At 37.3% G+C, this 24,971-nt stretch overlaps 1 protein-coding gene across 1 annotated transcript in view; it reads right to left on the bottom strand.

Annotated features, from left to right (window-relative positions):
* Nucleotides 1-1,286: 1,286 nt before the first annotated feature.
* The window catches only part of Syn (synapsin), a 713,980-nt gene continuing 690,295 nt past the window's right edge, over nt 1,287-24,971 (bottom strand). The window contains exons 7-8 of the mRNA XM_067140976.2: nt 22,648-22,813; nt 1,287-5,476 (exon numbers count right to left, since the gene is read on the bottom strand). Of these exons, the coding sequence (XP_066997077.1) occupies nt 5,307-5,476; nt 22,648-22,813 (336 nt within the window). The 3' untranslated portion in view covers nt 1,287-5,306. The remainder of the gene's footprint in view (nt 5,477-22,647; nt 22,814-24,971) is intronic.

The following is a 24,971-nucleotide window of genomic DNA, read 5'->3' as shown; positions in this document are numbered from 1 at the left end:
TGAATGAAGCATATATAGGCTATTAGTACGATGGGGTCGCCACCCCCAAAGTGATTTAGTAATGACTGATAGATGCTATGAAATGAAAATGAAGAGTGTTGCTGGAATGAAAGATGACAGGGAAAACCGGAGTACCCGGAGGAAAACCTGTCCCGCCTCCACTTTGTCCAGCACAAATCTCACATGGAGTGACCGGGATTTGAACCACGGTATCCAGCGGTGAGAGGCCGACGCGCTGCCGTCTGAGCCACGGAGGCTTGTGGAACAGTTATCCACTGTGATATGATCGTATAAAGTTTCCTTCCATTACGGAACAGAAAGCTTCAAGAGGTGGTTAAGCTAACCTAACACATAATCACTGTAATAATAGCTAAAATGCTAATCACAAGAATAGCCATAGAAGGTGTAATAAGGATCTTAATTACTTTTGTAGACCTAAATGAAGAATAGGCAAATTTTAGAAGCATATTGCAATTGGCAAATTGGAATAGGCGGAATACAGTATGCAAATACAATGGGCAAAGATGAAAAATAAGCAAATAGCATGAAGTGAAATGATCTAAGCAAACTGTAAAAGTAAAGCAAAGCAAAGTCATCTCCGTACAGGCCATGAAGGCCCTTGGAGGGGTTGAAGGTAAAGGCTTCCACTATCCTTAACCTAGGCACTTGATGGGGTAGAGTGGTTAGCTCCACGCCCGGCCGCCTTTACCCCCAGGAATTAACCTGGTTCTCATTTTTTGGTGTACGCTGGGTAAACCCCAGGGCCATATGCACCTCCGGAAGTGGAAATCGCATTTCTTAAATTTTACCGCTTCCTGACGGGGATTCGAACCCACGTCCTTCCGGGCGAACCGAGCACGCCTTTACCACCTCGGCCAGGCAGCTCCTTAAGCAAACTGCAGTAGGAAAAAATAAATCGAAGCTGCAATCACGTTTCCAGTTGCCTCGGCAAGCAAGTAGGTGGGTTCGAATTCGCGGCGGACGTCCTGTATAAATTATGTGTATTTTTATTTGATGTATCTCTTAGTCCACGTAGCCCGAAGCTTGATGCAAAGGCATTTAATTTACAAAGATAAATTGATTAAGAAAATGTGGATGTTGTTTTTCTCAATTATTAAAAGACTCCTTGTCCATAATTAATTATGACGTTCATTTTCTATCCATTTTTCTCCCTTCATTTACTGTTCATTGAGAATAGAAGTACAGAAGGTAATTTAGGGTAAGGAACTAAAACTCTCTTTGTTGGAAAGCTTTTGTATAAGTATATTTATAACAATCATTTTTGTAAGTTACATAATACACACATACAGATAGATCCGTAGAATAATAAAGTTAGAGAGGTGGAGAAAACATTGTACATAGTTTGCTGTAACATCTGTATTATCATAACTACAGGCAGTGAAATATTATTCAATTCCCTCGACTTACCATTTTTCTCGTTTTATTTCTGTACATCAAATCCATACTAATGTAATAAATTGTCTCAAATTTTTGTTTTTCTACAATATACATAATTTTTTATTCAAGTTACTTAATGTTTCTAAGAAAACCACAGCCTCCTCGATGTTTCTATTTCTTCTCGTAGAGAGGCTACAAGAAACTTTTAGATAAGGCTGCCGATCAGATTGGCGAAATGTATGAGATATAACAGGACTAGTGTGCATAACAATACTCTTGTAAATGACATAACAGACTTAGCAAGTTAATATCTATACTAAATTCATGTAGCGTGCGTTTAACTAAAATGGACATACCTCATAATCATTACTTGAATGTGAAAACGAGTTTCTTTTATTTATTTGCCCAACAAACTGAAGTATATAAATGCCTCTAATCCATATCTGCAATGATAAATGCAACAATGTTAAGGTTATCTGCCCATTCAGTAGCATGTAAAGGTTTACAGATCAGTTCTGGCTCCGTATATGTTCCTGAAGGTTGTTTAAGGTGCGTTTAACTCGTAGGAACACCTCGTGTCGACTTTGATGATTTGTTAAACCATTTTTATTCTACGAAATTCAAGTCTTTTTCCTTTTCTCTTATAAAATATTACTACATGAAGAGCTAATATCTGTTTATTAAAGAATGTTTTCATTCAAAGTATAAGGTAAAAAATAATGGTAATCCAATTGTATTTCACGATATCACACATTACTTTCGCAAGAAACATATTCTGAAGTGTTTTAGATTTCTCATATCTTGGCATATAATTTTTGGACATTTATCACTACAAATACATCCATCATTGATTCTTTCATACACTCATACTCTGCTCACTTTCTTCACGCATAAGAAAGATGAAACCTTGAGCAAACGATTAGACATCGTTTATGTCAAAATGAAATTAATAAGAATCTAACTCTTTTTTACTTTTCCTTAGCGCATACTCTGTTATTTTAGGTATTTCAGCACTTTGCAAGGTAAGTATCAATTCATTGGGATACCATAAGAAAAATTCAACAATTCTCTGTTCAGAAGCCCTACAGTTGAACTCCACATGTAATTTTACTCCTCTACATAACATTATATTACCATGTATAACATTATAATCGTTCAAATTACATTCATACCAACACTTTAACAACGACTGCTGGCTGGCATGCCACTGAAATGTTTGAGGTTTTGAACGGATTCCTCGTTTTACGAACTTAATTCTACATATAAAACTATACTAAATTATTGTTTAACTTCAAAAAGTAAAGAAACATTATGCGCAAGTATGATGATATGGTAAACGGATCGCACACGGCTAACATAAAAAGTCGTAATATAATAATCCACCCCTTAGATTACCCGAGATGATGGGAGATATCGAAATGAAAGAAAGGAACGTATATTTAATATATTACGATTGTGCACTGGTACGACTATGCGAATTGCTAAATAAATGCCAAGAAAGTAATTCATTTATTTCTGCGCTGTACTATGAACCGCATACCAATGACAATATACAAACGAGGGCCAACTTCATTTTATTTATGCAACACTGTTAATATTCCCATGTTACAAAGTACATACAGCAAATAGTTAAATAACAAGGACACCATTTTATTATTGTAAGTGCCTACTTTCAACAATGACATCTAGGCATTTTAATTCTACAGTAAACGCAGTCACATCCTCAAGTTTATAATAAATTACAATTTATACAATGTCGAACATAATCTATATTTATCAAAATATCAACAATTGAAAAACGTGAACATTTTGGGATTACTTCGGGAATACTGGTTCTTATCAACCATTACTATGAGTGTAAAAAATAAGGAATTTTGCAAAAAATATTTTAAATCTACTGCACTATTTCACTATTTAGTTACTAAAGTAGATTATGACAGGAATCAATAACTAGTATAGCTACCATTAGGGCATTATAGACGATTGCTTATCTCCGTGCTTTATCTTATACATAGAGGCAGACATTGTTATCATTATTATACTTTATTTTTTATTGGGGAGTATAATATTCACGACGATTATTTTATTTTGCACCACGCTGAAATCCTCGTGTCGAAGTAATTCAAATTATGCTGGCGACTGCCAACTATGGAGGACTTTTACATGACATTTTAGTTTTAGACCATTAAACACAAACAAACTGCCCTTGGAACCACCTATAAATACATTATACATATCACTTACCACAGATTAGCTATTACATTGGTCAAATATCATTATTAACTGCAACATACATATTATACACGTTTTAGTTAATGGTGAATTAAATGGTTATTTATTGATATAATCACGGAAACATCTCTTCCACCGTATTTAACGCTACAATGCTTTTCATGCTAGCGACAGAAGCGTGACAAACACGACATCGTATAAGCCAAATTACTGAGTTTCTCGAAATGCCGCAAGGGATTCCATGACGGTGATCTGACTTCTGAATTTGAACTGTTACAATCCATATTGAAAATTCACAAAGTATTCTAACTAAATTGTTCATGCATCTCAATAACCAGGAGAATAAAATTAATTATGTTGTACTGATTACAATGAATACCACGAATTCTTAATGCACTCTTCAAGTCTAACATATATTCATCATAATTTTACACTTGCAAATCCATTTGAGCATATTAGCCTCCATCATCGAGTTTTACTAAGTTATGAAAGGAACGGGAAATACATAGGATATTGTGGACTTTGAGTGTTGTCGACACTTATTTTCATGATAACGTATCAAGTTACGACTTTATTCTCGAGGTTTTAATATATATGTTTGTACATTATTGCTATTAAGTTCAATATTTCTGGCTTCATAAGCTAATACGTTTCACACTATACTTCAATAGTCTTGTTACTGTTTTATTTTGAGTATTAACATTTAATACACCGAATCAAGTTTTGCACATTCTCGACTCAGTGTTGGTAGTCCAAGGTATTATTGGCTAGTTTGTTTACATCCCCTATTGAACAGTAGTGTTTTCAAATCCTTACTTATTTAACGCTGAATAGCATAAGCATTTTAATAATCTGAGATTTGTGCGAAGATTTATTTTCAATATCTGCAAGTCATCTTCAGTGATTTTAATTTCTTAACTTATCTCGGAAAGATCATTGCCATTCATATTTATTAGGCTAAAATTCTGTTTTCTATTCCCTTACATAATGATTCGTGGTAGACCATGGGTTGTTGGTACAGGTATTGGGTAACAGCTATAAAGCTTTTATCTTGTCAATTTCGTTCGAAGTGGCCAAAAATATTGATTTATTGTAAATAGTCCGTTTTGTAGCCTCAGAATTAATGTAATACAACTTTTATTTGAATGTTTGTTGTCATGACAAATAATATGCCAGTCATAAATTTATGAGAGCAATATTGTGAAATCAAGTGACTGGTTTGCATGAGTAGAGCAGGCATTCTTTAATCTTTTTATATCCATGAATCTCTTGTCGGCAATCAAGCAAACTTCATAAGAAAATCGTGCACATAGATATTTATATGCAAGTACATGTCGTTTACTCGTTTAAATATTAAGAATAGTCCTCTTTATGAGTCACAAAGTTGAGAATTACAGTAATGTATTGTAGACTATCATTCAATGATAAAATCATTATTGTTAACTCTATTCCATGTTTCTTACCTTTGAAAAGGCGCAGCTTATTGGTACTTAAGGTCTAGGGCGTTGACAGATTACATGTAAGAGGAATATTCTTTATCTTTAATTATTATAATTAGTTATATTTTATAATGACCCTAATTACACAGCTATTGTCCAAAACAGAAGGCCCTGTTGTGGTTGGTGGAGTATTCTCTTTCCTTCTAATTATATTCTACCAGAGAGCAGCGACTAAGCCTACATATCTCCGAAGATACCCGCAAATGTTTTTCTTAAATTCTTCATTGTATCTTCTGCATCTTCGCCATTTTGAGTGGTGGAACCTTGGCGCCCAAACACCGAACGTGGACCTTCTTCTGGCCTCCGTCCAACGCTTGGAGCACTGCTCACCGTACTCGACTGCGACGCTGTGAAAAGAGGCGGGAAAGGTGCAATTAATAAAACTCGAACATCATTCAACGATATCTGAACGTTTATTTCAGAGAATATTGAGATATACACGCAGGACAAACATTTAATACAATGGATAATACATACATTTTATAACACTTTAAAACCATAATCTTATTTAGTTCATCATCATACACTCAACCATCCATCTTTGAAGGCTTTTTGTAAGCTTTTATGCAACTAAAATATAAACTAGCGAGAAATCTACAAGATGAGATAGTCGTCTCATTCATCAAATACTCCGTTTCGATTCTTCGACACCATTTATATGGAGTTCATGCCATTTAACATAGTTAATTGTAACCTATCATTTTTTTAAACATTAATCTTCTTTACCTTCCCTCAAAATTGTTATTCTGTATTATTCTGTGTCTTATGGCAAATCTAGGGTGTCCTGGATCAGACTAAATAAATAAATTATCTGATTTTGAGTTTGTATTTAAATGTTCTGCATGTTAGGGAAGATAAATGACTACATCCTTTGGTCATATAGTTTGGAGAGATTTGTGCTGTTTTATATTTTATACGACCATTTTGAATTCACTCGCTAAGTTGTCGGGGGCTGATCTGTTCGTAGAGGAGCAGAAAACAAAATTGAAAGTATGCTTCAGTTTTATTCCTAAATACATTGTGTAGTACAATGAATGAGAGTTGCTTTAGAAACAGGAGTAAGAAACCATTGGTATTTGTTTTCTTCATGCCTCAATTTGAGGCACTGTATCTCCCAGTAATGGTATCTGCATATTGATTAGAGTATATCAGTAATTTGTGGTAGACCTACTCCCAAGATATGCGTACATATATACGATAGTTAATTAATCTTGAGTATCGACATTTAACCAAAGCAGTGTGGCTCATTTTTATATTTACCATGTATGAGGAACGTTTCAAGATGGAAATAATTTAAGAGTTATCTTTGTTTCCCATTCTTCTACTATCTTGTTTCTTTAAACCTCGGATTTATATTAACACCCGTTCCTTATTACCTATCACCTACAGTACCGGATATACGTAAGTATTCTGACAAACGATTACATTGCTCTGGTCTCGTTGTTTATTAACATAATGCGTGCACTTGTACAACACAATTCATTTGACCATTTCTTTTTTTTTTTTTTGCTAGTTGTTTTACGTCGCACTGACACAGATAGGTCTTATGGCGACGATGGGATAGGAAAGGGCTAGGAGTGGGAAGGAAGCGGCCGTGGCCTTAATTAAGGTACAGCCCCAGCATTTTCCTGGTGTGAAAATGGGAAACCACGGAAAACCATCTTCAGGGCTGCCGACAGTGGGGTTCGAACCCACTATCTCCCGAATACTGGATACTGGCCGCACTTAAGCGACTGCAGCTATCGAGCTCGGTTTGACCATTTCTAAACCCGACCAAACCATCACATTCATACAAATGTAAATGTATAACACAAGTAATTACACTATAGTAATACATGGAGACCATAAATATTTTTACACATATAACTGAGCATAAATAAATCCATTCCAGCCATTTGCTTGTATAACTGCGACACATCGAATTGGCATTGAGTCCACCAGTTTCTCAAGGCATGAGACAGCAGTTCTGGACTATCCTTCATTTAAAGTTTCTAAATAGACCTCCTTGTTTGTGTAGGGTTTGGGTTTAACACGCCTTTCGAATTTCTCCCATAGACGTTCAGTTGGGTTTAGGTCGGGGCTCTGACTTGTCCAATGAATAATCCTGACTTTTCTTTCTTGCTGGGACATATTTGGACAAACTTTTAGGTATGTTTAGGATCATTGTTATGCTGATACAACCACCCAAGAGGCATGCTTTGTTTAGCATACGGTACACTATGTTGTTCAATGATCCTACCATATACAAACTGATCGATGATGCCTTCAGTTTGTACCAGTGGACCAAATCCAGTTCTAGTAAAGCAACTCCAAGCCATTACATTACCAATATACTTTACCGTGAGTTTTTGGTACCTTACATCATTGCGTGTGTTAACTGGACGTCTGACGAAGGAATTTCCATCCGAGTTGAACATATTAAATTTACTCTCATGGCTCCACGGTACTTTACCCAATTCCTTGTTCATCCAGGCGCCATGTTTCTTATCAAAGGCAAGTCGGGCCTTCCTGTTCTTTGTTGAAATCAAGGGCTTCTTGCTCGGTCATCGGCCCATTAAACCTTGGTGTATGAGGCACTGTTTGATAGTAGTTAAGCCATGTTTGATCTTATAATTGTCTTCTAAACGTAATGGACTCACCTCATCTCCGATATATCTCCAAGAAATGGAAAAACGCCACACACACACAACTTTCATCTTCTCTGCTACTCACATTGCCCGCCGATCGTCAACTAACTGGTTTGCATGCCAGCTGATATCCCGATGACGTCACACGCTACGCGGATGGAAGACAGTTTTTACTGGCGCATGATCCCGTAATGTCTATTACCTTCGAGAAAGTGCTAGTTTTTCTTCCCCTTATTTCTCTCCCTCTGCACTGTGGTATATATTCGGGGCTTCGGTCATACTCTATTGAGATGGACTTCAAGCCTGTGTAGAGGGTGGAACTACGACTGTTTGATTTTAATTTTATGGAGCAGTGTATATAATGTTTCTTCTTCTGGCTCCGAAACGATGGACATGAACATGAGGTATGACTAACATTTAATTATGTTTTAAAAGCTGCAATATGCGCACTTGTATCCACGTAGCAGCTAATGGGGAGCATGTCATTTCCTAGTAAAGACTTTATATCTTTACCGGTTTACGCCTGCTGCGTAATGTTTTAAGCTTTCTGAGGTGTGTGTGTGTCAGGCATCTGTTGCTTTCATTTTTTTAGTGTCCTCTTCAACTTTGAACATGAACTATTTATTCATCAACCCTGGTCTTGATCCATACACTTGTTCTCCCGTTACTTTGTTTCGAACGATTCAAGGTTATGTGAGACTGGGTTCACCTGCTTGGAATGTCGTGATGATTTAAAATTGCACTCAAATCAATTCCCTGGTATTCAATGGCATCAGAAAACTCGTATTCCCATTCTCGAGGAGTAGACCATTCTGCAAACCAAGGGTTGCGTAACACGTGTAAGCAATGAACTTCTATTAGAAAACTCGGAAGTGTTCAATGGACGATTTCCGCAAGAAACGTTTTCTTCCGTTTGGTATTTTAAATGTGTGTAAATTGATTTATGTATTTCTGGTTAGCTTGCTATTTTCCCTTTGGGCATGTATTTATCTTTTTTATACCCCCTCTTCTCTTTTCCTCTACGATGTATGTACTGTAGAGACGATGGTTGGGAAAGAACAATATTTATATGAATTCCTTTCTTTTCTAAGGCACTATTGTAAATATCACAAGATTTTCTTGTAAATTTGTAAATTTGGTATTGTGTTTTTAAAGTAGATTTTGTGTCAAAGGTATCGGTGTTCTCTTATCTTGCCTAACGCGAATCCCTAAGTGCAACACTTACTTATTCTGCTCCTTATTTGATCCGACGTTGACTTCAAACTTTGTCCTTGGTATTCCCAGCTATTGCTTCCACTGTTTTGCCCTTAATTTCGTCTCTTACAGTTAAATATTAAAAAAAAAAATTACGTGGGTGTATCCCCTATTACACTTACGCGCGGACCACGGGAATTCTCTGGTGCCAACATTAATGGTTACTCAAGGGATCTTTACTACCAGCAGAAATTTCCGCCTGAGTGGTGATTGGAGTCTACCTAGACCATTATTATTATTATTATTATTATTATTATTATTATTATTATTATTATTATTATTATTATATATTTATATATTTTGCGAATGAGCCCATTAGGACTACGCAAAGTACTTAGAGACAGGCATTTGCCTTTCTTTGTGCCCACACTTCCTTCATTCGTTTGCTGTGTGCTTCTTTTCTCTCTTGAGACCATGTTGTTCCGGTCTTCTTCTTTGGTTTTTCCTCTTGGTCAACTTGCCACTTATGAACTTTGGTTCTGAAGATAACCCGGCTTTGGATGTCTTCAGGTGTAATTCCTGCCAGTTTGAGATCTGTTTTAATTTTGCCAATCCATTTTATTGTGTCCGTTTTGGCTTTACTTCGGTTTTCATAAAATTCAACTATTTGCTTGGTAAGTCTATCTGGGTTCATCCTTTTTATATGTCCAAAGAATCTTAATCTGCGTTTTCTGATGTCGCTGTGAATGTTAGAAAATTGTTTGATTTCCTGTTTCCCTCTAAGGCGGTACTGTTCATCTACGAGTTTTGGGCCTAAAATTTTTCTAATGATCTTGCGTTCCTTTTTCTGAATATTTTCTAGATCAGTTTTCCTGTTCAAAATTAGTGTCTCTGATCCATAGAGGCATTCTGGTTTTATAACTGTATTATAGTGTTTTAGTTTTGCATGCTTGGAGAGACACTTTTTGTTATAGATATTTTGGGTGAGTCTATACGCAGTTTCCATTTTTTGGCATCTAACTTCATTGGCTTTTGTTTCCATTCCATTCTCCTGAATTACTTCACCGAGATATTTGAATTGCTGGACCCGTTTTATTTTGCCATATTTTGTCTCCATGAATTTAGGGGCTTCTTTGCTGCAGGTCATGTATTCAGTTTTTTCAAACGATATTTGGAGGCCGACTTTTTCCGCTGTTTCTTTCAGGAGTTCGATCTGGTTTATGGCTGTTGAAACGTCACGAGTTAAGATTGCCAGATCGTCCGCAAATGCCAGGCAGTCTACTGCTAATTTGCCCCTACCAAGAGTGATTGGTTGGTCAATCTTGAGGGCAGACTTCTGTTTGCGCCATTCCTGTTTTACCTTTTCAAGGACGCAGTTGAAGAGTAGTGGAGAGAGCCCATCTCCCTGTCTTACTCCTGTTTTGATCGGAAAAGGGTCTGAGATTTCCCCCATGAATTAAACCTTAGATTTTGTGTCTGTCAATGTCTCTTTTACAATTGCGAGTGTTTTCCGGTCTAGACCCTGTTCTTTTAATATCTTATTATATTATTATTATTATTATTATTATTATTATTATTATTATTATTATTATTATTATGGCGTATAACCCCCCCCCCCTTCATGACACACATTATTCAGTACAGCTACTGCCGTCTTTATCAGCAAGACATTGCCTTCGAATGAGTCTCTCGACAGCAGGGGCGACAGTTCTAGGGCGACCAGATCTAGGCTTATTTAAAAGTGTTCCGCGGTTGTTCTAGACTCTATTCCATACATTTAAAATTTGTCTAGAAAATCCAAAGTCTTTTACAACTTGTGCTTGGGTATTGCCTCTCTTCAAAGCCACAATCACCGCTTGCCTAAGATCTAATGAGTACTCGTTCATTTTTCCCATTTTAATATCTGTTTGTGTGAAAGGAAGAACTAGAAATCAGACGTAAGTAAATCATTGTTATGAGTAAAATCTCACATGTCAAAATAATTACGGTCTCCACGTAAACTGTGGTTGTCACTTTACTGCTAGTTTCGAAACATACACAGTACTGAACTCTCTACTCAGACACAAGTAGGCAAAGTAATGAACTGGTCTCCTGTTTGTTTTACGTCATGAGTATCATTTGCGCTGTCCATGGTCGAATATATGAAGTCGAAATACTTATGGCCGGTACTGTATCCCTCGTTGTACTATAATACACTCCTCATAGCACTGTACTACAAAGAATTACATAGTAAAATTAATTTGCAACGAAGCAATTATATACCTGTACGTTATTATAAACATATCATTAATATATTTAGGTAATTTGATAACTAGTTAGTTTTATTTAATTAAATAGGGTTCTACTAGGTTAAAAACTTAGCAGTATTAATGCTCTTAACAGCGACTCTAAGTAGACCCCTCCGAACAGTATTCCTTCTACAACTATATAAATTTGTTTTTCATGATAGCTACTAAACTTAGTTTATCATCTAGCACCTTGGCACCGATAATACGTTTAATAGGTCTTTAGCGTGCTCACAGTTTGAATAATAATTTGGTCCTCAACAACAGTGTATGCGGTGTGCTTCTAGGCTGAGTTTGGCAGATAGGCTCTATGTGAGAATTTGGTCTCATTAATCAGTCTTCAAATGTTCAGAATTTTGAAAGCCTTCAAAAAAAGAGAATTGAGTTCTTAAGATTTCGATTCAGATATGTGACATAACTTTGTAGTAAGTTTTTAATAGTTTCTTCCACATATCCAAAATGAATAATCACAACGACAAATGACATTAGAAAATAGTGACAATCTATGTTCAGATGTGTACTTTCTTTTATTAAACAAACACCATTAATATATTTTATATACATAATGTCTGTATAGCTAACGTAGTGTAAATAATAAATTCTACTAATAACTTTGAATCACTCAGACTGGATCATTCATACTTGTTTAATCATATTTATTTATCACACGAGCGCACACATGTGAGAAGGGTGTCAAGGAGTGCTTATTTGAAGTTAAACCAATTCTATTACATGCTGTTATTTTAAAATCATACACCGCATTTTTAAAATATACGACTGTAATGTGGATCATACTTATTTGCGACAGTGGTATCTATTCTCATCCTTACGTTCTTGTAATGTGATATGCTGCTTATACAGTGACTAACGTCTTGTATCGACCATAATAATAAGAGAGATCAGACAAGGGAAAGTAAATGGGAAACGGGGAAATTCGTCAATAATAATTAGAAGATATTTGTTTCTAGAACTTGACGACATAGTTCCCTTCAAGTCCAAGATGAGACGCTCATATGGTTGAGTTTCCTTAATAAGCTGCAATGGAGTTTGAAAAAGCGTAGCTTGACCCCACCGCAGACAAAACAGGATAAAATAATTCGTCTGACTTCCTCCTGTGCGTAGGAAAAAATTTTGCCTCTCGGCCAGTGGTAAAATCTTGACTCTCAAGGATGACGCAAGGATAGATGAATTTCAGTTAATTTTTTCAAAGAGACGTCATTCAGGGCAGAACATTGGCTAGAAAATGTATCCGTCACATAATTTTCTATGCCAGGTCTAAAAATGATTTCTTAGTTGTAGCATGATAACTCCAAAAAGCCGCCTTAAAATTTCTCATTTTCACCCTTCCAGAAATTCGGGTGTCAAACATGAAGGAAACGGATTTCTGATCAGTCATTTATAAACATGACGGCCCATCAAGTATTGTCTCTATTTGTGACTGCTTTTAACGATAGCATATGCTTCATTATTTACTCCTGGATGGTGCTTATCTGGCTAGAAAGAGATCTGGAGGAAATAGCTATGGGTCTGCCTTTTTTCGAAAGTGGTATCTATTCGAAGCATCTGCTTCAATGGTGAACATATCTGAGCCTATTGAGGATACTACAGCATTTTCTATATCCTTTTTCAGCCTATTGGATGTTAATAATAATTTTGTGTGGCTATTTCTAGCCGGGTGCAGCCCTTGTAAGGCAGACCCTCCGATGAAGGTGGGCGGCATCTGCCATGTGTAGGTAACTGCGTGTTATTGTAGTGGAGGATAGTGTTATGTGTGGTGTGTGAGTTGCAGGGATGTTGGGGAGAGCACAAACACCCAGTCCCCGAGTCGAGGGAATTAATCATTCAAGGTTAAATTCTCTGACCCAGTCGGGAATCGAACCCTAGGCCCTCTGAACCGAAGAGCACTGCGCTGACCATTCAGCTAAGGAGCCGGACTATTGAATGTTATTAAGTGGAAGTTTACTCTTCGCTAGAAATTGAATTTTCTCGGAGAATTTAGGAATGAAATTTTCGATAATTACAAAACCTACCGAGTACTCTCCTCAGAAAAGGAGTATCTTTCGGCACAAGCAACTCATTCAGTGGTTTAAGGTGTTCCTGATCCAAAAAAGAAACAAACAAACAAACCCCACGGCACTTAACGCCCTTGAAAGTGCATTGGCCTACCCAGCGACCGCTGCTCAGCCCTAAGGCCTGCAGATTACGAAGGGTCGTGTGGTCAGCACGACGCACCCTCTCGGCCGTTATTCTGGATTTTCGAGACCGGGTCCGCCATCTCAACGTCAGGTAGCTCCTGAATTATAATCGCGTAGGCTGAGTGGACCTCGAACCAGCCCTCAGGTCGAAAGATAAATCCCTGACCTGGCTGGGAATCGAACTCGGGGCCTCCGGGCGAGAAGCAGGCACGCTAACCCTACATCACGGTGCCGGCTTGTTCCTGATACAGTCTTATAATTTTATTGCTTATGACGCAACCGAGGAGATGAAGGGAACAAACGGAGAAACTGGACTTGGCTTCGTTTATCGTTAACCGATATTTTACAATTGCTTACATATTTGTTTTAGATTTGTGTCATGTTCTTCCTGGTTTTTACTGCCTATTGATTGATTGATCATCAAGTAGGCAAACGTGCCTTTTAGTTCTTCACCGGCGATAGTTTTATCGAATTTCCCTTGAAAAGCAGCTATGGCATTAGTAACGGCAAATGGAATTCGTGTAAATTGAAATAATTTACAGCAAGCCTCAAACGCCGTAAACGGTTTAGGTTCATTTCTAATAGAGATTTTATGTTAGGAACTGCGTACATCGATAGTACTAAATGCTTCGTAATTAGCAATTTTCTTAAGTATATTATCTACCCTTGATAACGGACAGGCATCAATATAAGTGTAACGATTTATGGTTTGTAAGTAGTCCACGACCATACTTATTTTTATGGTTTATGTCAGACACGACAAAGGACTTGGGCTCGCCAGGATGAGCAACTATCAACAGTAATGCCACTTAAAAATTTACCTCTAACTTTGCATCTGAATCGGTATGACGTCAGGATTTAACAGAAATGGGTTTGAGGTTTCTGAAATAGGGAAGCGGGCTCCGTAAGTGCTGGAGCTAAAGCGCAAATAATGAATCGGTCATGGTTACCACCTAATTGAATGCTGTTTTAGCATAGCGCGATGGATAATAATATCTGAACAGAGGTTAGGAAGGATATTAAGAATGACATTTTCATAATTGTGTCCTTGGATTGTAACATTTGCATGGGTCCACTGCAAGGTGATCTTATATTTCTGGACGCCATGAAAACTTCCATACCGGTGCTCCATATAGCAGTAAGTTGAAGTTTACGTGCAAGATTTTCGCAGACAAAACTTGATGTGTTCCCTGTATCAATTAAGACCGAGATGAGCTCTCCATTTAGAGAAACAGATACAATTGTCCTAGATAAGCCAGCAGATACCAGAGTCCTGCAGAGAGGCCCACCGCGCAGCACTTCAAACACACGGGCTCCGGTAGCCCAGCGCGTGCAATGTCGTTCCCTTCTGACGCAGCCGCTCACTGGCCCATAGCACTGGTCTCATACAGCCCACCGCAGTCCACCGCACTTGGCGGGCTCGGTAGAATAACCTTGACTACTTCCCAGAAACAATGCGTGCGCCATGTACAACGAAATGTACATTTCTATTCGGATCATTCACTATACGAATTCCCGTACTCTAATAACGTATTCCAATGTAGGCTAATCTCATTTTGAAACAAAACGATAGAGATCTCTCCTGCGCTGTAATAATAATAATAATAATAATAATAATAATAATAATAATAATAATAATAATAATAATTTAAAACACAAACAGAAACTTTATTATAAACTAATATTCATCTGCAATTGACGTCAAGTTAACTGAAAATTAATCTAAATAACATGAAGCATACTCATAGGACATCATTTGCATTTAACTGAAAATAAAATACAAACTGAAATGACGTACAATATGCCAACAACAAAAACAAACCTGAACATAGCTTTCACTTAGTGTGAGTAGTTTATTGGTCATTGATAATGATGGTCCACATTTGTTTCCGATAACAGGATAGACGGGGAAGTCAAACTTAAAACCAGAGCATACGTGATCGTCTCCACTCGACCGTAATGCAACGCACTCCGCTGACACGCATTGCATTGTACACATTGAAGCAGTCAGCCCATAGAACTACAACAGCGCTGTCCTTGGCTCACCGCAGCCCAGACCGGTCCTTGCGTTGACGTCACGGGCTTCGTATGTTCGAGCCTTTCAAAGCCCATTGCGGTCTACTGCCGAAGCAGCTCATGGGCTGGGCCGTTGAGCAGGACTCTGGTAGGTACATTTGCTATGCATGGAAGAACAGGTCGAATAGAGAAGTAATACCTGTTCGTTTCCTTTGCATACAATTTCCCGAACAGGACAGATTGTTCTCGGGCATTTTTCAAAACTAAAAAAGTAGCAACGCAAGCTAATAGCTGCCAATACGTCTTCAGGTTCCTCATCTGTTGATATGGAATATAATGCTTCTGGTGTATGAATCTGGTAAAAGGGTTATTTTTACTGAGCTAGTAGTAAGGACCGCGCCTGGTTGTAGACATCATTTAGCGAGAGGTCTGGACTTTCAAGGAATCTTTGGCGTATAAAGGACTCTAGCAAACCACTGATAAAAGCGTCTCGGACGAACTTGTCTCTGTTAGTCTCAGAAGTTACTGCTTTAAAGTTACGTTCTTTGCTCAGTTCCTTCAGTACCTCAATAAATTTCGTAATGGTTTTCGTCTTGCACGCTTGTGGCGAGCAAACATGTCATTCGTCGGCCTCACAAAGTTCCAGAGTTACTGACGTGGTCATAAATTGGGGCAGAAACGTAATTAACTAAGAGGCTTAAGTTTGTCTTGATCTTTAGCTTGACCAGTAGTAATGACATTTTGGGAAGTTATATACCAGTGATTCCATTGCAGCGATGCCGTGGGCGATCCCCGGTCAATACTTAACTTGTCATGACGTAGCAAACGATCCATGGTGTATTTAGTTTCGTTTCTTTATTACAAGATTACGCTTAATAAATTGTTGTGAAATAATGTGGTAAATATATACCTCCCTTAAAGTGTTATTAAGCATAATAGAAGCATGATATTTCAATAACAATTTTCTAAGAACATCGAAGAAATTATAATAATAGTTATCTGAGAATTCTGAACCATGACGATAATGAGCTCAGAATGAAAGGGAATAGAAGTTTTTGAAATGTAATGTTGCAGAAGAATGCTATTTTTTTGCTATTTGCTTTACGTCGCACCGACACAGATATGTCTTATGGCGACGATGGGAAAGGAAAGGCCTAGGAATGGGAAGGAAGCGGTCCTAACATCTAAGGTCATCGGCCCCGTGCGTGTAATAGGAATGGAGGAAGTGTAAAGTGTTGAATGTGAGGAAAGGAACGTTAAGGACGACACAAACACGCAGTCCCCAGGCCAGGGATACTAATAATTTACAGTTAAAAACCCCTGACCCAGCCGGGAATCGAACCCGGGGCGGGGTGACAAGCGTACGCATTGTCCCCTACACCGCGGAGCCGGACTCTATAGAAGCTAATCTTGTTTAGTAATACAAACATTTAGAGGTAGTATTAATACACATTGTACTGTATCTTCAAGTAAGAAGGATTTATACAGTAATTATGCAATACACTGGAGTCAGTGGTGGTTTTTTCATTAATCATGGATTGACATTCCTCAAAATAAGTAAATGATACAATTTATATGTGGAATAAATTAATCTCCACCATAGAAGGAATATTCCTCAGTGTTTTGAAGTGAACGATGACAATTTTAGTATCTACAGACTAATTTTATTTACTTACTATTTGAACTCCATTCAGTATTATGGAATGTCAAGGGATAGCGAATGTTCTGTTGTCCCGAAAAAGCTTAAATCGTTGCTCGGCACTTAGCACATACAAAATGTATATACAATAAAACAATTGGTAATTAAGTGTCCATGTTATGAATAATCTTTGTCATTAATCCATTGTTACAGTTAGGATATGTAAATTTTCGTTTACTGTTACCGTCCCTAAGTGTGAAAAACATACAGCTTATTTCTAGACTGCATCTTATAAGTCATGAAGGTACAGATTTTGTTATCTGTAAATGAGAGGTTCCTGGTGTTCTGGTACTTCATCTTGTGTCAGCCGAAAATGCAAGTGATCCATCGTGTAAATGACGTAACATGGAATGACATTATTATCGTCATTATTAATAAGTAATATTTAAAAACGCACTTTAATAAGTGTCATTAAGGAATGCCAATTGAGCTGGATGTCAGATAACTAATTATTTTAGATTATTTTCGTGTGCGTTAAATAGTATTCACTAAATATTATATTTCATTATCACACGTTGCAGTGGATGTAGATGTGAAAGTTCTAATATTTTGCTCACATGAAGTAAAGGAAGTTCAAATTAACAGTCACTTCCTTTATTACTGTAACCATGCAGAGAGTTGGTCAACACTCCCCCTTGTCCATGATATATGAAACTAGTGAACATCTCTAATGTTTTACAGCAGTTTGAAATTTTACGGGTTATTAAAACCGAATTAATATTGTGATATAAAAAGATAAATAATTATAGTGTAATTAAACTGTATTGGCATTTTGTTTCATGTGTGCGCTGTGTGAGAGGAAGATTCTCCTCCAGTCTACTGAAATAAAAATCGTTCAAATATATTTCACAAAGTCACGATTTTGATCACTCTTGCTAGTTATTACAGCATGGTAGTTTTCAATGTAAATTGTGGTTTAATAATGTTTGAACGTCTTACTGTCCTTAGACGTTGTACGAGAGAAGTTACGTTTAAAAGACTATAGTAAACACGTTTTAACAGCTGATAATTAGTATTCAGAAACACAGACTCTTATAAATATTTTAGATAAGTATAACGTATGGCAGTGTAAAGCCCAGGGTAGAGAGATGGAAGGAAATGCCTTTATGCTCGTACCATTCCCGGACGAATCAGAAGTATGACGTTACCTGAGAAGTCAGCGATGTATACAGAAAGCATAACGTGCTCAGTTTTTTATGCTTATTTTTGGATTGACTTTATGTTCCTGTTATGATATATACCACTTTAATTAAATTAAATTACTGTTAGTCTTCAATGCTTGATAGAGTGTCAAGTTACACCGAGATCACATTTATTGAGACATGTTAAACGTAAATTAAATAATGCATGAACATGCTCTTGTGCTGATATAACATTTCACTGGCTTAATGTATACAAATGATGCTAGATGATGATTTGAATTTTAAAACGTTGCATGGTCATCGTGACGAACTCCACTGTCGTTAAAGCTCTCACGTTACAATAACGTCTATATTTTTCACTCGAAGACCAGTCGTAAGTTCGCAGCACAGTCAAGGACATGTAGGGCTATCCTTGAGTTCATTCGACATATATATTTCTACAATATTGTCAATTTATTATAAAACAGAAATGTTTTTCCTATCAGAAATAAATCTGAAAGATTGGGTTTTTCCGTGTGTCAAAATGTGGAAATTATGTATTTTAATGTAGTTGTTGTGAGTTGGTAAACTCGAAATTTTGATGGAAGTAAAATACGATATTCCATTTTAAACAATGAGGTTGAAAGATTTTGTTATCTGTAAATGACAGGTTCCTGGTTTTCTGGTAATTCCTTTTGTATCAACCGACAGTGCAAGTGATCCGTCGTGTAAATGACGTAGCATGAAATGACATTGTTATTAATAATTATTTAATGAATTAATTTATTAATTACTTACTTTCCTTAAATTGTACATGTGTAAACTAGTGGGTGGTAGATGGAGAAAGGGCAAGCCCCACATACATGGAAATGCATCCAACCCCACATGACATGACACGAAACTCAAATACATGACCTAGTTAGATATGAGGCGTCGCAGTGTTAATTCCAGGAAAGTACACCAATTTAAGTGATGAATAATTAATTAATTTTGCTTATTGCAGAAATTTAAGTTAATTTAGGCCGAGGATCATTGTTATATTTACAGCTTATTTCTAGATTCCATCCCATACGTCATGAAGGTATATCCCTACTGGTATGTTGCTCAGAATAATTACAAAGAGAAACCATTTATGTCAATTCACCACATAGATAAGCTAACTAACATTAATTTACTGATGAAATTTCCAGGAGAATGAGAGAGTAGACGAGAAGGAACGTTCAGTATACTGCATTCTAAGCATTTGGACCTGCGCACGTAGTAGGTTTATAGAGCACCAGTAGCTGGAGTGTTCTATTGCTTCTACTTACAACGATACTGACGTGACTTCCCAGAGTATGTACATTAAGAAAAGGCAGCGAATGACAGTTTTAGTGTCTACAGACTAATTTTATTTACTTATTATTTGAACCCCATTCAGTATTATGGAATGTCAAGGGATAACGACCGTTCTGTTGTCCCGAAAAGGCTTAAATCGTTGTTCGGCACTTAGCACATTCAAAGTGTATATACAGTCAAACAATTGCTAATTATGTGTTCACATTATTAATAATCTTTGTCATTAATCCATTGTTACAGTTAGAATATGTAAATTTTCATGAACTGTTACCGTCCCTAGGTGTGAAAAAAATACTGCGGTTTAATATCAGTTTTATTCGTTTAAATCAATGATTTGTCAATGGAATATTGCTTTCTGCACGCCGTAAAAGTCTCGTGAGTTTCTGGTCATCTTGAAACTGAAGTTCTAAGCAAGTTAAAAGGATTATGAAGCATGTATCCTAGAAGAAAATTCAAACTGATATCAAGTAGGAGTGAGAAATATACGAGCCGTTACCTAAGCATCTGAAATATATTAAATCCTTTATCTTGGTCGTAAAGCTGTCAGTGGGCTTTTACCGATATAACAGCACCCTTTGACTCGGTGAAGAAAGCAACGGGAAACTACTCCATTTCTCATTTTCGTAGCATGTCCCTTCAGTGACGACTACCTATAACAGCTAGTGGAGTTGGTGGTGGATTATACTGGGGATCCAACCAACCTTCGGGCCGAGAACTCGAAATACAGTCAAAGAAGCAGATTATTTTGGTCCCAAACTATTTCCAAACGTTTTAGGTAGTACAAATTATCAGATACTACATTATTTTCTTTGTGGTCGGCTTTTCTGACCTTCACCAAAAACACCGTTGTGATCGGAATTTGAAATTAATCTAACATTTAAAGCCTATTATTAGGCGAACCAACCAATGGTTGCCAAACTATTACCGGAATAAGTAATAACGGGCGAATGAAGATTACAAGAGGAAGAGTTGAAGATTGCCTGTCCCATACTCTTTTTTATTCCAAGACAAACTTCAATGTCCACATTTCGTGGAATTCATAAGACTTTCGTCTTGGTGTTCAAGTGCTGACCAGAGGATGGAATGAAATCCAGCAGCAAAGACACCTTTCACTGATTCCCACTTTCAGTTGTTTGTAGACGGTGTGTGTCATAGAGAGAAGATCTAGTAAACATATCGGGCTAGATCAGTCTTTGTCATACCTGTCTAGACCCAGTATTCCATGCTGACATTCAAAATGAACAGTAGATATTGCATTTTTTGCATTCTAACTTTACAAAATCCGATTTTAAATACCTCAGAACCTCGCAGAGTTTCTGCCTTTTACTGTAATAACAGAGATTCTATGAAATGCTAATTAAGAAAATTTATTTTAAAAACAAATTGCTCTAATTCATAAGCTAATAGTACAGATCGGAATTATAGAGATTCAGTCTACGCACTGAAATGACAAATTGTGTGTCTTAGAATGTGATATTAAGACGGATCATAATCTTGAAGTATTCTTCTTCCTGGAAACAGAATTCAGTTCGAACAAGCTAATGATTTTTGAAAGTTATTAGTCTGTACACTAACTGCTATGAAGTTTATTATTCGTCAGTAGGTATTTTGTTTGTGTAATGTTCAAAATGATGCTATCTACGGTCTTCATTGAGGACTAATGAACGTATTTTAAATCTTATCTTCACATTCTTACTCTTTCGTGAGTGAAAAGTGAGAAATATGTCTATAACTCTCGGATGATAGAGGTAATGAGACTTTTCTCCTTATTACGGGATATAGCTGTCTTGTGAAGCAGCACCATGACTTTCAATAAAATCAAAATTTTTCTTGAATTATAAATTCGGGGAAAGCTTTCAGTTTTCAGTTTTGTTCAGTATGGTCATGATACAATCCTGACAGAAGAAGACTAATATAAATGATATTATTTAAGTTTAAGTATCCTTCAACGATTATTTTCCTTTTCGAATGACTACAAGACTCGCCTTCGCCTTTTATTATTTAGAAATTATTTCTAAAAGTAACTTACTTATAGTGATATGGTAAAATATTGCAGTCATTTTGATATATCAATGTTAAACCAAATTTTGATATGTTAAACTTCGCTGAGAGGGCTTACAATGTAATAAAAGCTCGACTGAAGTTCTGATTATAAAAAATTCCGCTTCGTTCCACCAAAACTATCTGGATAACGTTAAATAATGCTTTATCAAAAAGTTAATCCTTTTTCTCATCCATGATGGAAGTTCTTCAGTTTATGATAGGTAGTTCAATGTATTACGTATCTAACATGAATAACATTTAATTTAAAAAGTTCTAGTTTGTACATTCACATGAAGAGACACCACGCGACATTTGGGGTATTAACACCAGTTTTGGAAGGAAGAGAAGTCCATAGAGGAGTTTGCATTGAAACACACTGACCGACATTTAGCTCTGTATCAAGCGGAAAGGACAACTAACAAGAGCTTGAACACCAAATACGGGTGAAGAATGAGCTTCCAGTGTAGTGTAACTCCAAAAATATTATACTACGTAGGCAAATGCACTGGCGATAACAGTTTAAACACTTTTTGATAGGCATTTGGAACGAATACATGTTAGTAATTCTTAATCACCTTAATTTGATCATGTTCAGTATGAGTATACTTTAAGATAAATTTTCGTCTCTAATTCAGTAAAAGTGTTTGCAGTAAAAGTAAATGCAACGTAATTTTAAGGTGGAATTTGAGATCGTAAAAAAATGTATTGAATGCCTCCGTGGTTACAATCCATCTATTCCTGCTTATGCACCTTCAAGTGAAGGACATTTCTTGCATTTTGTTTAGGATGTGGAGAGCACGCATAATTATGATTAGGGAGCATTCGAAGTTTCAAAAGTAATAGTCTGTTTTAATTACAGGAAGAGCAGTAATATTTTCAAAATATCTTGTAATATGGTAAGTTAATAACTAAAAGGAAGAATCATTGGTCACGCGCAGTCATTGTGAGTTTCAATGCACGGCCCTCTGGGGCTGCAGACTGTAGCGCCTCTTGGCCGTACCTTGCGAGTCGCGGCGGGGCTGTGGAGGTCCAGGAGATCCTGTTGGTGGACCTGCCAGGTCTCCCGCAGCCGAGAGAGGTCGTTCCTCGATGGGTGATGCTATGCCACCTTGGCTGGAGACAGAGGAGCGCGACGTCGTCTTCGTAAGTGCTGGTCGGCAGAATGCCTGAAATAGAAGAAACATTACACCTGAGCATACAAAGAAAAGTTAATCACTGCAATTTTTAATAGAAAGGTAAACAGAAAAAGAACGAAGGAGTCTACCGTAGCTCAATCGGAAGAACAGCGGACGCAAAATCCAAAAGTTGCGAGTTCGATCCACATCGATGTCCGTTTGGTTATTTTTGTTCTGTACATAATAACTCTCCGGCATGTACTATAAACTATATGTAGGCCTACGACACGAGCTAGTAAGCTGGAGTCTATTTCATAGGTTACCTGATCCAGCATGGGAATGTATAAAATCCTCTACCTCATATAGATCTTTCCTACTTTTGAGGTCGACTTTACCCTCCTCACATCGTAAGCATTTTACCTTGTTCTGTGGTGGCTTTATTCTGACTTACGTGAATGGGTTTGGTAATTGGTTTTTGCTTGGCTCCCCATTTGGCTTGGTTGTTCTGAAAGTAAGTGCCCTAAAACGACGTTATCTGTATACATATGTTGTGTCGGAGGAGATATATCCACGTCCTCACTGTTCTATCACATAATACTGTTATTTATTATTTATGTATTAGTACCACAAGTTAACTAGAGGTAGCAAATTATTTTCTACATATTACTATCCACTAATGACCCAACACACGACTGGGCTGTGAGACGTACAGCTCAATTCTTGGCAATTAGTCATATATTCTTACATATTCATGAATTTCCATCCACATTCTATTTATAATTTCTGCAGTTTCTAGAAATATGTTCTGGAGTGACTTAAGTCGAGTTGTTTAATTCAATCTACGAATTGTCTGTTAAATGAAGAAGTAGTCTATATCCAACATCATCCTCCATTAGGCTAAATATAGTGAAATATAGAAAAAGAATCTCGTTCAGTAAGATGCCTGAAGTTGATTATAATGTAATGATTATGAAAAGAGAGTAAATAAGGAAATATTAGAAAACTTACATACCTAATGCATGCTAATTACAAATGGGGAGCTTTTGGCTTTACACTAACCAATATGCAATTTCATTTCATATTTTCCTCCCTTAACATTAGATTGTTTGCATGTCAATAACGAGTATGATTTTGTGATAGTGAAACAACTTTCATTTCGTCCGTTGTAACAGATTTAATTGAAGACATAGGGTCATGTAGCATCACTAGCTCAGTTCATACTCTCCCTCTATAATAAATAAGCTCGTAGTATTTCCTTGGCTTTTGCACAGAATAAGTTAACTCATTTTTTTTCTTTTCATTATTTAGTAAAGAATGGCTAAGGAGTGCGAGTGTAGGAACTGTAGGTGTGGCCAGGCATTAAGGAGTATGAGGGAGGAGTTGGAGGGCTTGAGGGGATAATTAGGATTCTCTCAGAGGACAGGAAGGAAAGTAGGCCTCCCTCAAACAATGTATAGGATACAGTAGGTGTAATAGAGGGATGGGAAGGAAAGGGGAAATTGTAGAAGACAGGTGGTCTAATGTTTTAACGGGAAGGAGATTGCAGGCTAAGGGCTCCATTCAGGATCAGAATTCAGGACAGGTGTCGGTGAAAAATCGGTACTAGTCACTGCAGGTAGAACAACCGAGGGAAGATGAGGAACAGGGAACTGTTGCCGAGAAGTGTGAAAGTAGGATAAACGGAAGAGGTAGGAAAGAGAAATGTGGAGTAGTGGATAGGAAAAGACGGGTGGAACAGGGTCGTGGGATGGAGAAAAGGGAGGAGGAAGTAGCTTCTGCGGCTGTCAGGAAAGATAGGACTGACCAGGAGGGGAGGGGATCAAATGAGGTGGGTAGGGTTGAGGCTCTGGTCATGGGCGATTCTATCGTTAGACATGTCGGAAAAATGTGTGGAGGATAGGGCACCAGGGTAAAGTGTTATTCAGGAATTAGGTTAAGGCAGATGTTGAGGAAAGTAGAAGAGAAGGAGGAGGTAAAGGAGAAGGTGGTAGTGTTTCACGTTGGTACTAACAACGGAAGAAAAGCAGGTATAAGTACCAAAATAGTTGGGGATGTGTGGTACCTGGTAAATGAAGCACGGGTGAAGTTTAAGGAAGAAGATATTGTTATCAGTAGAATACTGTGTAGGAGAGATACTGACTGGAAGGTGATTGGGGATTTAAATGAGACTATGGAGTGGGTATCTGGGAAACTGGGAGTGAGATTCCTA

This window comes from Anabrus simplex, chromosome 2 (genome assembly GCF_040414725.1).
Source record: "Anabrus simplex isolate iqAnaSimp1 chromosome 2, ASM4041472v1, whole genome shotgun sequence".
In the NCBI taxonomy this organism is placed as follows: Eukaryota; Metazoa; Arthropoda; class Insecta; order Orthoptera; family Tettigoniidae; genus Anabrus; species Anabrus simplex.
Note: the sequence above shows the minus strand (reverse complement) of the source record. Positions and strands in the feature narration are given on the sequence as shown.